The sequence below is a fragment of the Pristiophorus japonicus genome, chromosome 15 (assembly GCF_044704955.1).
Source record: "Pristiophorus japonicus isolate sPriJap1 chromosome 15, sPriJap1.hap1, whole genome shotgun sequence".
Taxonomy (NCBI): domain Eukaryota; kingdom Metazoa; phylum Chordata; class Chondrichthyes; family Pristiophoridae; genus Pristiophorus; species Pristiophorus japonicus.
In genome coordinates this window covers 80154502-80170876 of record NC_091991.1, presented here as the reverse complement: position 1 = coordinate 80170876, position 16375 = coordinate 80154502, and the positions used below count along the sequence as shown (strand labels likewise).

General features: G+C 45.7%; 1 protein-coding gene across 1 annotated transcript in view; it reads left to right on the top strand.

The window, feature by feature from the left end:
* The window catches only part of pdzrn4 (PDZ domain containing ring finger 4), a 572541-nt gene that overhangs the window by 49821 nt on the left and 506345 nt on the right, over positions 1–16375 (top strand). Inside the window, 1 exon segment of the mRNA XM_070900642.1 lies at positions 5486–5593. Coding sequence (XP_070756743.1) covers positions 5486–5593 — 108 coding nt within the window.

The following is a 16375-nucleotide window of genomic DNA, read 5'->3' as shown; positions in this document are numbered from 1 at the left end:
ATAGTACAGCTTTAAGTGGAGTCTTGACCCCAATTTTCTTTTGCGTACCGAAATCTCAGTCTCAGAAATAACTTGATCAAATCAAATAGCCATAAGTAAACCAGTGCACCTTTGTGTGTTTGAATTGGTGTACTGATCAAAGGCTGCTTCTCGTTCCTGGACACCAGCTACACCACTGGTGCTGTGGGGATGTACTTTATACAGTTGCGTATAAAGCAACTTGCATATAAAATGACCATTCTACTTTCCAGTCTTGGGCTGGATTTTAAGCTTTTCTGTTTTCGGGGCGATAATGGCGGCGGGGTGGGAAAGTTCGAGGCCGGGAATAATTTGGGCTTTAATATTTAAGATTCGGCATCTGGGCCCTGTCGGGGTGCAGTGATAATGGCGGCGTTGTACACCTCTCTTGACGCAAGGAAGGGAAACTCCCGAACTAAACAGACAGCGTGACGAGAGAGGTTGGGGGTGGGGGGAGACCTAGGGATCTAAGGACCTAAAAAAAACATTGCCCACGCTACCGCAACACAAATCGCACACACAATTTAAACAAAAAACATTCGCACTTACTTTTGGAATACATTACCTTCCTTTCCATCGCCGGGATTGTTCGACCACTCTGATTTCCCAGGCTGTCATTGCAGGCACACTTCTGGGCGGACGGATCCGGGCAAGACTCAAAACTCGCGCCGATGTCACAGCCAGGGGCGTTGCATACCCTCCGCAGCTCTTCCCGATGGTGCTGCTTAGCGCTGCCGCAAAACCCGACCGGAGACCTCTCCGTTGCCTTTTACACCGTTCTGGGTTGAAACTCGGAGCGTAAAAGATCGGAAAATCCAGCCCAAAGTCTTTGCAAGGGGGGAGCGAGGGGCGGGGCAGGCATTGGGAGCTCTGTGCCCTTACCGTAGCTACCCACAGAATCGGAAGTTTTATTTTAATCCATAATTGACTGATGCTGGCATTGCTGCAGAATATAAGAAGCAGGAGACCAACGAGTGGGGAGCAAGAGATCGGCAGCCTGAGAGGGGGCCAGGAGGCTGGGAGGAGGTTGTAGACCAAAAAGGATTTGTAAATAAGGGCAAGAATTGTGAACTCAGTTTGTTGGGAGACTGGGAGCCAGTGAATGTTGTGGGGGGGGGGGGGAGGGGGGTGTTGTAGATGTGGAAGACAGTGGTCTTGGTGCAGGATATGATATGACTTTCAAAACTCAGCTCGATTGTGTAGCATTTGGTTTAGCATGAGTGAGCTGCCAGAGAGAGGATGAAGCTTAGCCCAAAGGTACGGAGTCATGGATGAGAACCGAATAAAATAAATTTGTTTTTCCCCAACTGGGGAACGTTCCGGGTTGTCCATGACTTGCTGGGAGATAGGCAGTCTGACAAAGTGGAGAGGGTCGTAGAATGGCCAATGGTTGATGTGGAGTGATCAAGCTGGGTGTCAACATCGCCGCATAGAAATTAACCCCGTGCCTGTGGATAACATCTCTGCATAATATGGTAATCTGCTGTGGGCAGGTGTCTAGGTGAAGCCTAGAACTTCACCCAGGCTGCATGTTGGCTGCATCGTGATTTTGACTTTGAGGATGTCCCCAGCCCATCTTGGTCAGTAAAGTTGGCTCGTGGAGACGTGACAGTAGGGAAAGTGTTTATTTTATTTAATTCATCACAAAAAAACTCCTCCCCCCGAGCTTCCCAAAGGCCACGGACATTTGTGTAGGATCTGGAAGTAGAGTGCTGCGCTTATTCACAGCGGGCCGAAGGTGTGTGCTTGAGAGCCACTGCATGAGTAAAGAACACTTCCTCCTCTTTGAGCACCAGTCCTCCATCCTGCCCTTCCTAATCTAATTCCCAACCCTGTGTTTTCTCCCTGACAAGGCTCATCACTTGTCCAAAATCAAGATACGGTTTCTTCTGTAAACTGCAATGTCAAAACACTGGGGAAAGAATTGGATTAGACCCAGAACAAAATAATATTCCATGTAAAGAAATACTGTTTAAACCCATAATTGGTGCACTTGAAATAAGCTAAGTACCATTCTTAAGGGTCAAGTTTCGGCCTGAGTTGCTCCTATTTTTTTTTGGAGCAACCGGTTTAGAATGGAGTATCTTAAAAATTGCAATTCTCGTCATTTAGTTTGCTCTAGTTCTAGTCAGTTAGAACAGTTTCATTTTGGAACATTTTTTTTCAAAAGGGGGCGTGTCCGGCCACTTACGCCTGTTTTGAAAGTTTAGGCAGTGAAAACTTACTCCAAACTAACTTCGAATGGAGTAAGTGAAGATATTTGTACGCTCAGAAAAACCTTGCCTACACTTTAGAAATCAGGCGTAGGTTACAAATCAGGTATAGGGAGCGGGGGAGGAGGGGGGGGGAGGGAAGTAATTAAATTCTACAAGCATTCAACACTCTTACTTATACAAATAAAGAGCCATCCTGAATAAAAAATTATAAGCTAAGCAAAGCAAATACAAAATATTGAATATTCCTACCTGTGTGAAACAGCAGCAGCAGCCTTCGAGCTGCGGTGCTTCAGGCAGGCCTTCCATGTAGGAGACAGGGGCGGCGTCAGTGACTCGACGGCAGCCCAACAACGGCAGCAAGCAGCTTTCGAGCTGTGGTGCTTCAGGCAGGCCTTCCTTCCATGTAAGAGACAGGGGCGGCGTCAGTGGCTCGACGGCAGCCGAAGACACAGCAAGCAGCCTTCGAGCTGTGAGGGAAACTGAGGCCATTCGGCCATGAGATAGGGGCGGCGACAGTGGCTGACGGCAGCCGAAGACACAGCAAGCAGCCTTCGAGCTGCGAGGGTAACTGAGGCCATTCGGCCACGGGATAGGGGTGGCGGCAGTGGCTGACAGCAGCCAAAAACACAGCAAGCAGCCTTCGAGTTGCGAGGGTAACTGAGGCCATTCGGCCACGGGATAGGGGCGGCGGCAGTGGCTGACGGCAGCCGAAGAAACAGGAAGCAGCCTTCGAGCTGTGAGGGAGGCTGAGGCCATTCGGCCAGGGGACAGCGTAGGCGTGCAAAGCACCGGGAGGGAGAGGCAGCCAGCTAGCCAGTTTGAAACTTAAATTTGTAATTGCAGTATGGGTGCTGCATTGTCAACACCACGGATTATGTAATGGTTCGCCAGCAAATCACCACATAGGAGAGAATTGATTAGAGCTCATCGCACCAGGAACGTCATAGCCCGTAGGCTGATGGGCAGAAGACCTTACCCAGGTCGGCAATATCAAGCCAGGCACTCGTACCTGGACATGCAGGGAGCCCGAGAATTGCAAGGTACATTTTTATCGCGCTTTTAGGTGCGAAAAACGGGCGTCCATGTCAGGGCTGCGCCGTTCTAGGCGCGACCCGAAACTTGACCCCTTAGATTGCAGGTTTGGAAGTAACTTGGAGGAGGCTAAATCAGTGTTATGCCAGGAAGTTTTCTAATAAAAATATTGGACTTGAAATTCTACAAGGGTTCTTTTGGACTCCAATGGTAACTATGGTGGAGGTCTGTGGAACCCCAAGGAAACTTCCATCTGCCTATACCAGGTAAATGACGAATTGGGGGGATGGGATCGGGAGGGCACTCTGCCCTAGATGGGGATCTGGTGCATCAGTGGCAGCCGGAACACTAAGAAAGATGAGGTATCCACAGGGTGCATTTAGCCCCACTGTTTGAGGTACAGGCCTGATATTGGGCCGGAGCGTGGGCCGCAGCAGTTCCTCTCCGTCACTCTAGTTTCATGACGCATGGGGCAAGGAGGAGGAGGAGGTTGGGCCCCAAAGAAATACCCTAAGTGGCACTTCCTTGCAACCCCATGGAAACGAGGAGTCGACCCAATGACCTCGCAAACCAGGCCGTGGGTCAGTGTTGGCGGGCACGATCCCGGAACAACTGCCACCTGCAAAATTTCAGGGCATTGTCCTTCTGATCCCTCTTGTCAGGTTTAGAAAGATAGAAAGTACAGATCTTGGCGAAGGGGAGGAGGTAGTTAGGGAGTGGGATTAGAAGTCGATGAACGAAGTAGTCGTGCAAGTCCTGTTGCAGAAGTAGGCATGGGAAATGTTTAGGTTTAATTGCACAACCAGTTTAGAAATGGGCCAACTCTCTAGAATAATGACCTCACCGTGAAAGAATTCTCCTCTGTCTTCTTCATCTTGAGTTGAACTGTGACTTGGCTACACGGGGAATTAAACCTTGGCGTGGGCTGTAGGGTATGGGCCGAGTTGTGTGTTTCTTTTACTGAGGGCAAAGCAGGGACACGGGGGCCCGAAGTGAGGTTTTACAAGGTTTTTGCATGGTCCTCAAAGGACACACAAGTTGAAGATATTTAAGTTATCCTATCGGTAAAGTGATTTGTGAAGTTTTCAATTCTTAATCTTTTCTTGCTGGGGATTTACATGATTGGTTGGATGATTGGGCTACAGAGTTGGCTTAGCTTCGTACTTCTATGAGAACAGAAGGTCTCTGAAGTACGCGTTTAGAACTTGGCCTTTCTGAAGAATAGATGCACTTTGCTCTCTTCCAATCATCATTTTAGTTGCTGGGAGGGTGTTTAGGAAATGTGCTATTTTCAGCCGCTATTTTGACATCTCTGTTGTCATGGTGCGGTGTACAGGTGTAGTTCACTAACACGTGTTGGAGTTCAAGAGCAACTGGATTATACTGCAAGAAAATGGGTCCAAAAATAATTACTGTACTTAACTCGTGCTGTTCCTTATACTGACCTAACTACCAATTGCAACTAATTATGCTACCAGGATGAAGGAGGCACTATTAGATTAAAAAATTTGCTGGACTGAGTATTGTGCCGAGGCCTGAATAAATCCTGACAAATGAAAAACATATCTTCAGTACTATTTTTGTTAATTTAATAATCTACATCTATTCTCAGGTTCTTGTTATCCATGCATTTATATAGCACCTTTCATGACCTCGGGACATCCCAAAGCGCTTCACAGCCAGTGACGTGCTTTTGAAGAGTAGTCACTGTTGAAATTTAGGAAATGTAGGTAGCCAAATTGCACACAGCAAGCTCCCACAAAAGCAAAGTCTTGAAGATCAGATAATATTTTTTATAGTGATGTTAGTTCAGGAATAAATATTGACCTGGAGACGGGGAGAACTGCCCTGCTCTTCTTCAAATAGTGCCTCGTGAACTTTTACGTCTGCCCTCTTTCGGGTGAGACATTAAATCGAGATTCGGTCTGCCCTCCGGATACTGCACAGAAGTGCTAGCTTGAGTTATATGCTCGAGTCTCTAGAGTGGGACTGGAAGCCACAATCTTCTGACTCGGTGGTGAGAGTGCTACCAACTGAGCCACGGATACAAATCTAAAATAATTAACAGTATGTTTTAGTGTTAAGAACCCAGGTTACTATTTGAGTTTGTAAACACTAAATTTTTAGCTTCCCCCACGCCCTCTTTCTGACCCCGAGACCAAGGAATGAATTAATAGGGTACCTACTCCCCATTGACTCATTGTTGTCTTGCTTTATAGAACAGTGAGGAGGATTCTTCAAGCGAAGGAATTTATGTTTCCAAAGTTATGGAGAATGGGCCTGCTGACCAAGCAGATGGGCTGCAAGTTCACGACCGGATCATCGAGGTAAGAAAGGAGGTGTGGCTACCGTGTATTGATGTCTGCTCTTCAACTTATTAGGCCAAGCGCATTCTGTTCTTTTTAAGGAGGCAGTGTGCCTTTATGTCATCCCTCTTGAGCTTAATGTACAAAACAGTTCGCCTTGTGTTTAAGTGAAGCACTGGTAATCGTTTGACCGTGTGACACCTTGTATCCGGGCCTAGCTGCCAGCGGCTCGGATTAATCCAGCGAGCATTTGAGCTATGCAGACAGAAGGGGCTCCAGCATCGTTCCCCACCCTGTGCTCACGTGCCTAATTTCAGCCAGGGGGATTGCAAGATTGCTGCCAGTGGCCTCAGCACCTCCTGGTCAGGGAGGGGGTGGGAGGTTAAAAAAAATCAATCAGGGTTACCGACATTGATTGCTATCCAGTGACACCTCTTGTAAATGCCTGTGTGGCCATCATGTGAGAAGCAGGATCGAACTTGGCAGTGATGCCAATGCAGTTGAATAGCTGGGCGACACTTGCAGCCTAGGCTGAGCAATAGCCACTTGGGCAAGGTACTCACCATGGAGCTGTGCCCCAGCAATGATTCAGCGTCACCACGATAAGTGAAGGGAGAAAATTGGCGAGGGAAAAAGGAACAATTTTTTTTTCTAAAAGCAGGCCACAGTCTCCTAATTTATGTGGATGCATGTGAATGCCCCACAAAACAGTAAACGTGTAAGGACTATCCATCCTCCCTTCCCTCTGACGAAAAACCCAACACTTTGTTTTTCTGGGACACCTCCATATAAACATCGCAGTGCATTGAGCTGCAATGCTCAAACATCTTCAACTTGCCTTGTTGCCTGTAGGATTTGAGCAATGGTTTGTGTGCAAAATGTTTATGCTTTATCTACTTGATGAATTCGACAGCGGTACGATTACAGATTTTGTCTTTCCAAACTTGAGTTGTGTCGGCAAAGGGTGTTTAAAGTTGCACAGGGTGATGTGCTGGAGATTCTTCCTGGTGGGAGCAATTTGAGGCGATTAATTAAGGGTATTGTACAAGAAATATGTCAGATGACATGCAAGTCCTTTGATTGAACAGTGACTTTTCCTGTTGTGTATTTGGTATCCGTACAGTAAACAAGGTCAGTGACAGCATACGTTACATTTAAAACATTCAGTCACAGTTGGACCAAATGTTTTGTTGCAGCAGGCGATTTATTCACTCGGAAGCTGTTATTTTGATTGCCTGTGCCAAATTGTGCTCCTGGGGCAGCGACTCACTCTGTGTACAGTAAGTGTAGACATTTGCTGTGGTATGTTGCACCATCCTCAAGTCGCTTACCTTAACCATCGTGGCTATGTTTTCCAAAGAGAATGTTTAAATGCGTAAATTGAATTTGTATACATTTTGCCTAATGCGTGAAGTATTATTTTTCTCTGCCTGTACTATAAATAACTCAAGCAGGCTGAAATAACTGAGGAGGGAGTGCAGCTTTGGCCATTGCAAATAAAGCACGCTGTCTCTTTAAATATTTTTGGGAAAGCATGTGGTGTCTAAGAGCAGCACCAGAATTAGGTGGCTGATGTTTTGTCTTGCCAAATAATGTCAAATGATGATGATGATGCTCAACGACACGAACTGTGCGGGATTGCATTTGAATTTAAACAAAGTAGAGATCAACAAATGTTTTCTTTTTTTGAACATGTTTCGAAAAGAGGATAACCATCCTAAAAAGCTTGACAAAGGAAAAAGGTACCCACACGTTTTCACACATTTAGAATGATTTGTATGTATACCTTGGGCTGGATTTTTGGTATGTTGCTGCCTCTGTTCGTGCCCCGGAGGGGCGGTAATGGCAGCGGGAATGCTTTCCAGGCGGGCTTCCAGCTCCCTGCCAGGAAATTAGTTGCCGGGAGCGTCAGACCGGTGTGCAACGCCATCGGTTTCAACAGCGCTTTGATTTTTGATTGCTGCTCACCTCCTAGCGCGCTGTAGTGGGACCGCCTGGAAAACCACCTGCGGCGGTTAATGATGGAATTAATGAATGAGGTAAATTTGATTGTTTTGGTTATTTTTATTTTGGGGATTTATCCTAATGTGGGGTCTTTAAGGTATTGGGAATGCTTTTTGTGTGCTTTGTTGTGATTTGTTTTTTCCACGAAAGCCTCTCTTGGGGTGCTCCGAGGCTGGCTTTTTAGCAACAGATTTTCAGTTGCTCAGCTGGCCTTGCGCCCTAAAAGACGAACGCTTCGCTTGGCGCCCCGCTCCACACTCTGGGGCCCAGCTGCTAAATTTTGTGGCTGCAGACACAAACCATTTCCTGGTGTAAACTTTACCGCCCGAAAAATCCTCCATCTGAAAATCCAGCCCATAGCCTTTTTAAAAACAAAACAAAATGAAAACCGTTTAATTGGAGGTAGAGCCTTAGTTGAGCTTTTTCCCTTCGGGTAATGGCTGATATGAGTTGTGGCCTGTACACCTGCCAATACGCTTCATGACATTATTTTCATAGGATGCCATTTACCTTATTTGGGGGGGAGCCGACAGAAAAGTGGACTGCAGGGGGTGGGGATGGACAAGCAGCAGTCTGTGACGAGGCCTGTTGTAAACTGACACTGTCCTAAGAAGCCATTCCAAGATGTTTAGCCATTGATGTGAATGGCTGCTTTTTTGTCGTGACTCATAGCCCTTGTGATTAATAGGCGTGATGTCACCGTTGGCCATTCAGTGCTGCTAAACTAATGATGTCATAATAAACTATCCGTCCTGTGTTGCTAGGTTACTGACTTGAAAGGCTGCCTGTTAGGATTAGTTCTGGATATTGCCCTTGTGATAAATTTACTGCATGCCAGTGTAATTAGGTGATGGAGGGGAAAAATATAGTTGTTATGAGACTTGCTAATGTTGTAAATTTGAAGTTTGACTTGTGCGAATGTGAAGTGAGTGAGAGAATTATTTACGGAGTGACTACTGCCAGTGAACTGGAAGCTACCGGAAGCTGCGCAGAAGCATTCTGCACATAACTGTCAGGTCCCAAATTTTAAAAATAACGTTCATCACAACAGACGGAGGATCTGTGAAGTGCTGGAGCACATCACTAGTAAAGTTTCATTAATGTTAGAGATTTCCAATCTACCGTCTCTATGACTGTTACAGGAATCTCTGAATGCTTCTAGTCTCAGAACAGTAAATTACAAAATATTAACGAACGCAACTACCCATAGGCAAAATAGACAGTGCTGGGACCAAACTATCCCCACCAAAAGACTGCCGACTCTGACCAACCACAATTTAGTGCACAAACAAGTGGCTCATCCCTGAATAAATTCTGCAATTCACGCAATTATTGGGCCGTAAATTACGGCCTCCCCGGGTGGGTAAGATGTGCGCAGGTGCCCGAAGAGAACCCGCAAGTTCCGGGTTTAGGCGTGCACTGCGCCTGCATGCATCCCCGGGAGAAGGGCTTCCGCAGGCGGAGAGTTGGGTTATTTGCCCAATTCCTGCCCAGTGAATGTCCTTAAAACTCTTTTGCCTGGTAAAAGTCTTCGACCACAATTTCTGGGCCATTTAAACCACAACTGAACAAGATTATTTTTTTATCTGCTTCTTTATTCCTCATTTTGGAAAGCTCGGCGACAACAAACAAAAAAACCCACCGGAACTGCGCATGCGCAACTACTACCATTGGCAGCAGTCACGTCCTATTTTTTATGGTTTTGATGTTGGCGAACTGGCCATATCCAGTGATTGCTCGATGAGAATAGCAAGATGCATCAGAGTTTTTTAGTGAAGGGCTACTGTTTAGCTCCCTAACTGCGGCTCTTGTCAGTTTACTGAACTGTCGATGTAGCTGTGTATTTCTGCAGTTACTGGTCTCGTATCAGTGTAATTACGCACAGGCACATCGATGAGAATAGCAGGTGGGGCTTGCAAACATCCCTTAAAAGTGCCGTATGGAGTAAGAAGTCTGCATATCCCTATTTCAGTGAGTGATTAGAGTCCGTACTGTGGCGTGCACCTGACTTACTAATGTAAGCAGGAGTTCCTAATTATATTGCAAAATTTCCACAATGATGTATTATCTGATATTGATACTGAATCCCATTTTGTATAGGTTGTCGACCATATACTGAGTTGCAGTTAATTCAACAGCAATCTCTTTGCTATGATCCTGAAACATTTTGCTTGAATCTTGAAGCACAGAGAAGAGAGAAAGCTCACAGGGGAAAAAAAGCACTCGAAAGTTACAGAAAAATTCCAAAGCACAAATACATGGCCGAATCAGTGCACTGCTAAATGCTAAAGAGATGCTGTGTTCTTATGCTGAGAGGAAGCAGGGGCTCGGCAGTATTCCCAGAAGGACTTTCTTTGCTGGATAGGGAAGGGTCTCGCTCACTATGTTTTGTCAATGGCATTTTCAGACTTGCAGCTGTTGGCCAGCTGTGACCCGTAATGACTGCTCCGAAGGATTATGCTATTGTTAGTTTCAGTCACCTTCAGCTTCGCCCATTCAGTGCTCCTCCGTGCTGCACACATTGGTTATATATACGCAGTAGGCTTGTTATTTGCACTACTTCATTGAAATAAGGCCCTTCGTTCTGTTGGGTTCGACAGTACTGTATGCACAAAACAAGTCACTTCTTTCAGATCTGTTAAAGCATGCTATCCAATGGTCCTGTGGATAAAGAGACCATTGGGTGCAATATTGAGCCATGCAGAATGTGTGCATTGAAAACTGTATTGAATCCAGGTTTGAGTGTCCAATCAGTCTTGTCAACATTTGTTGTCTGGACTTGCATATGGCCAATTGAGCAAGGACTTAGGTGCCCAGCACCTTCAGTAGAGGAAAATCATCTTGATCTGGTGGTGATGTGAGTTGGTGCACAAACATATGGAGCCCCATGGCCTCACGAACAGGATTCCAAGCAAGGCGACTTCCTGTTGTGGGCTGAGCCACCAGAGAGCACCACTGAGCAAGTGCGAGGCATCCTCCACTGGGAAGGAGCAACAAGAATCAGGGTTAATGATTCCGCCTCCGCCACAGCCACAGCCAGCATCGCCGCTGTTGAGCACCTTCTTGTGGTCAGTTTCAGACGTCGGTGGTCCTGGGAACGGATTACTTTCCTGCCTTCATGCCTGAGCAATAGATAGAAATTCGAACAAGAAAATACGCCATTCAGCCCAACTGTCCATGTTGACATTTACCCGCCATACAAGCAAATAGTTGTAATCGCATTTACCCACCCTGTTCTCGTATCTCTGCAACCCGTTTCCCTTAATCTAATCTATGGTGTGAGGGGGAATTAAGTATTAAAAAAGGCAGGGTAAGATCTGTAATTGATACCAATTGGCTTTACATATGTTACTGTCAATAATATACTGTTGATGTGTAGAATTTACAGTGCAGAAACAGGCCACTCAACCCGTGTTTATGCTCCACACAAGCCGAAGGATAGGATTTCAGTAGCTTACATTTTGAAACCATTGTCATTTCTAATACCAGTTAATGAGTCCGTCTAAAACTACAGGTACAGAATATATCAACACGAATAATTGACACTTTTTTTTACCATTGAGGTAAAGTGGTATTTTCTTTGACTGTCATATCGGAGAAACATCTAATTTTGGTTCAGCGAGGTAGATACAGTGGTCCGTTGTTAATACAGAAATAATGGTCCACATAATCCCCTTTCGGTTTCAATTGTATCTCTGCCGGAGAAGGCTGAAAAACCTCAATTACAATATGCATTGTAATATGAATTACTGTATTAAACTTTAATATGTGTTGAGCAGTCTTCAGCTGCAGTTTCCCTCCCAATAAGCCTGTGGTAAAATTGAGAGTATGCATGATAACTAATAATGAGTACTTGGAGTGATTTCAAGGCTCAAATCTAAGCTGAGTTCAGATCGTTCTAAATCCAAAGCAGGCTTTATTCTATAATGCACTCTCTCTCTTTGGAAAAATTGAAAGAATTTTGCCATATAACTTGCAGTTTTGGCTTCAAGCACCTTTTAGAGCTTTCACAGTCATGGGCTGTTGCGGTTCAAATAAATGCAAGCTGCCTCCCTCCAATGGCTCGGTGAGTTTAATCAGTGACTAGCTGAACCAGAGAGTAAGAGAGAACACGAATGTTGGGTGAAGCTACGGATAGGCTTGGTTGTGATGCGTTCACAGTGGAATAGCAGTTCACACACGAATAATGGCATTTGGATAAGGAACTTGGAGCGATATTTCAGCAAGGAGTCGATGTTTTCAGCAGAGTTGGCAAGGGTTGGTTAGATCATTTTAGTATCTTACTGGGGGTTACAAAAAATGGTCCCTTTAATTTTTTTACAACCCATTCAAAATATCGCGCATGCGCGGTTTTTCCCTTTTAAATGCTGGTGAGCCAAGATCCTCTGCTGTCCCTAGTAAAAAACTGTGTACCGCATGGGAGCTGGGCCAGCATCCCCGTTGAAATGCAAGAGCCAATCAAGCCGTTCCAGTGGCGAAAGGACGAGCTGTCCATTCAGGCAGACTGCCTGTTGTGGGGTAACCGCGTAGTGCTACCAAAAAAGGGCAGGGAAAAGTTCATCTCGGATCTCCACAGCACACATCCAGGTATAGTAATGATGAAAGCGATAGCCAGATCCCACGTGTGGTGGCCGGGTATCGACTCTGACTTAGAGTCATGTGTATGGAAATGCAGCGTATGTGCTCAGTTGAGCAATGCGCCCAGAGAGGCACCAAGTTTATGGTCCTGGTCCTCTAGACCATGGTCGAGGATCCATGTCGACTATGCGGGCCCGTTTCTCGGTAAAATGTTCCTGGTGGTGGTGGATGCTTTTTCAAAATGGATTGAATGTGAAATAATGTCGGGAAGCACCATCACCGCCACCATTGAAAGCCTAAGGGTCATGTTTGCCATCCACGGCCTGCTTGACATACTGGTCAGTGACAACGGGCCATGTTTCACCAGTGCTGAATTTAAAGAATTCATGACTCGCAATGGGATCAAACATGTCACCTCGGCCCCGTTTAAGCCAGCCTCCAATGGGCAGGCAGAGCGGGCAGTACAAACCATCAAACAGAGCCTTAAACGAATCACAGAAGGCTCACTCCAAACCCGCCTGTCTCGAGTACTGCTCAGCTACCGCACAAGACCCCACTCGCTCACAGGGGTGCCCCCGGCTGAGCTACTCATGAAAAGGACACTTAAAACCAGACTCTCGCTGGTTCACCCCAACCTGCATGATCAGGTAGAGAGCAGGTGGCAGCAAAAAAATATAAATGATGGTCGCGCCATTGTGTCACGGGAAATTGATCTGAATGACCCTGTGTATGTGCTAAACTAAGGACATGGTCCCAAGTGGATCGCGGGCACGGTGATAGCTAAAGAAGGGAATAGGGTGTTGTAGTCAAACTAGACAATGGACAAATTTGCAGAAAGCACCTGGACCAAACTAGGCTGCGGTTCACAGACTGCCCTGAAAAACCCACAGCAGACACCACAACACACACCCAAAGAATCAACGACACCACGCCGGTCCAGGAAATCGAACCCATCACACTCAACAGCCCAGCAAGGCCAGGCTCACCCAGCAGCCCTGCAGGGCCGACAACACACCAGCCCAGCGAGGGCACAGCCAACACACCAGAACAGACATTTGTACCAAGGCGGTGCACCAGGGAAAGAAAGGCTCCCGACCGCCTCACCTTGTAAATAGTTTTCACTTTGACTTTGGGTGGGGGAGTGATGATGTGTATCTGTAAAGCATGCACTCCCATGTTCCGCCACCAGGGAGCTCATCCCCTGAAGTCCCAAGGGATCCCAGCATCCCTTGGGAGCACTGTATATAAGCCGGGCCCTCTGCCCTGTTCCTCACTCTGGAGTGTCTTATTAAAGACTGAGGTCACTGTTACTTTAACCTCCCTGTGTGCAGCCTCATCTGTGTTAGGAACACAATAGATAAATCTTAACCTAAAAAGTTTTCTTCTATGTATTGGAGTTGCTTCTTTAACATACTTTACACTAGGGCTTCAGCCTCTCTTAAAAGCCAGTGCTTAAAATAGATATTTTTGACCCAGCACTGTCACTTGGTTAGCTACAGGGAGATGGCATAAGCTGTGCAGAATATCCCATCGTTCATCAGTGCGCATGGCGGTCTATCTGACAACTGCGAGGGTACATCTCATCGTGGTCACGATGTGGAAAGCTTTTGAATTTCATTTGGAGCTTTACCCAGGTGAAATCAAGTTGCAGAATGAATTGTTTCAGTTAAAGTTTCACATGTTAGCCACTGTTTATCTATGCCATCACTCCGAATTTTTTGTTCGGAGTGACGGCATAAATCAGACAAATAGCTGGGCAGAGAAACATTGTCTGTCTTCACGTTGTCAAATAATTCCAATTATTAAAAAAAAAGTTGATTGAATTTTGAAAGTTTCTCAAGTAACATAAAGCCTTGGGTTGCCATCACCTGTGTTTTGTTGACAGTTAGTAAATGTAAAGATTTAAATTAATCGCAACTGTATTTTGCCATGCTCCAGTTTGTAAGGAAGCTTTTATGAGCAAAATTGTTTTGTTGTTCCAACTCTCCATTGCCCACCCTCCACACTGCTACTCACTCCCTTTTAACTCACTACCTCATTTAACACGCTCCCCTATATGTATGCACTCACTATCCCCAAATGAGCACTTACCTTAGCCACTAACCCAAATTCCCCATCCCACCTCAAATACTCTTGACCCCAAACCCCCAAATTCTCTCTGTCCCCAACTCTCCAATTTCCCTCGTCTGCTCACTGTCCCTTCACCTTCAGTAGTTGTTGCTCTACCCCAAATGTATACTCCCTAAATCCTCACCCAAGTAAACTAGAGGTGATCCAAAACTCGGCTGCCCATGTCCTAACTCGCACCAAGTCCCGTTCACCCATCACCCCTGTGCTCGCTGACCTACATTGGCTCCCGGTTAAGCAACGCCTTGATTTCAACATTCTTATCCTTGTTTTCAAATCCCTCCATTGCCTCTCCCCTCCCTATCTTTGTAATCTCCTCCAGCCCCACAACCCACCAAGATGTCTGTGCTCCTCTAATTTTGCCCTCTTAAGCATCCCTGATTATAATCGCTCACCCATTGGTGGCCGTGCCTTCCCCCAAGCTCTGAAATTCCCTGCCTAAACTTCTCCGTCTCTCTACCTCTCTTTCCTCCTTCAGAACGCTCCTGAAAACCTACCTCTTTGACCAAGCTTTTTGGTCACCTGCCCTAATTTCTCCTTATGCGGCTCTGTGTCAATTTTTTTTTATCACATACTCCTGTGAAGCACCTTGGGACATTTCACTAGGTGCTATATAAATACAAGTTGATATTTTCCTCACTAAGCGGCTGCTCTTGCCAGCTGATTTACTACTTCCTGCAATTGCTGATATTCCCATCATCCAGTTGAGTTTATATTGCGCCATTAACATAGAAAAACACTCCAAGTTGCTTCAAAGTGGTGTATTCAGAAAATAATAGACACTGAACTGAAGAAAAGCTTGGTCAAAGCAGTGGGTTTTAAGGAGAGTCTTAAAGAAAGAAAAAAGAAAGACTTGCACTTATACAGCGCCTTTCACGACCAAAGCATTTTACCGCCAATGAATTACCTTTGGAGTGTAGTTACAGTTGTAACGTGGGAAACATGGCAGCCAATTTGCGCACAGCAAGCTCCCACAAACAGCAATGTGATAATGACCAGATAAAAATCTGTTTTTAATGTTGATTACGGGATAAATATTTGCCAGGACAGCAGAGATAACTCCCCTAAAGGAGGAAAGGGAGGGATTTGGGCAGCTAATTCCAGAGCTTGGGATTTGGTGGATGAAAGCACGGCTACCAAGGGCGAGGTGAAGGGAAGGGGAATGCACAACTGAATTCATACAAACGCAGCATTCTCGTCCCAAACACCCTATCCTCTTACTGAGAGCAATAGCACAGGAGATTCACTTCCTTGTTAAACACCTCTGGCTTCTCATGGACAACACCACCAGAGATCAACTAGTATATAAACAGTCTTGTGTATAGTGCACATCACACTCTGCGTGTGTTCCCAGCACAAATAGTAATAGGATGGATTTTTATGAGCAGCTCAAATTTCCCAGGAAGCAGGTCATAAAACACATAGCCATCATTCACTTTCTTCGCTCGTTTGTGCCACATCTCCCAAATTTCAACTCCTGGTGAGCAACGCCAACTGAGACCCACGTAATCCAGATTGACTTCAATGAAGGAGAAAATCGGACAGAGTGTGAAGCGGTTTCCGATTCGCTATCATTCGGATGACTGGGCTCCTAGTTTGCCATGGTGTATATCATTGCTGGACCTTTGCAATAGCACAATTTCAAAGCATGCTGCAAATCAAGCCGCAGCATTGACTTGTTCTGAGGAAGGATCAGAATGGTCCTTGAGTTGTGCTATCCATTTTCCCCTAGGCCTTGCTGTCAATTTAACAGATTCATACTTGGTCAACCAGAAACATTACCTTGCAATATTTTTAAACCGGTCTTTCCAAAATGTGCTACTTGCTTGATTGGGAATGTGATGAGTAACAGTTAACATTTCTTTGACAAGCGATGCAGTCTCTTTAAAGGGCTTCTGCTATCTGTGAAGTTGCTCACCCACATTCACACAGCACGGTACTGATGATACGAATGACCATGGAACAAGGGCTTTGAAATTATGCTGAGGCAGTGTCGGTGCATGAAAGCTTAATAGATTTGCCCGCTATTTTAATGGAGGTCTTAACCCTCTTGAACTAAATGAGTTCATGCTGCCATTAAAATCATGGACAAAA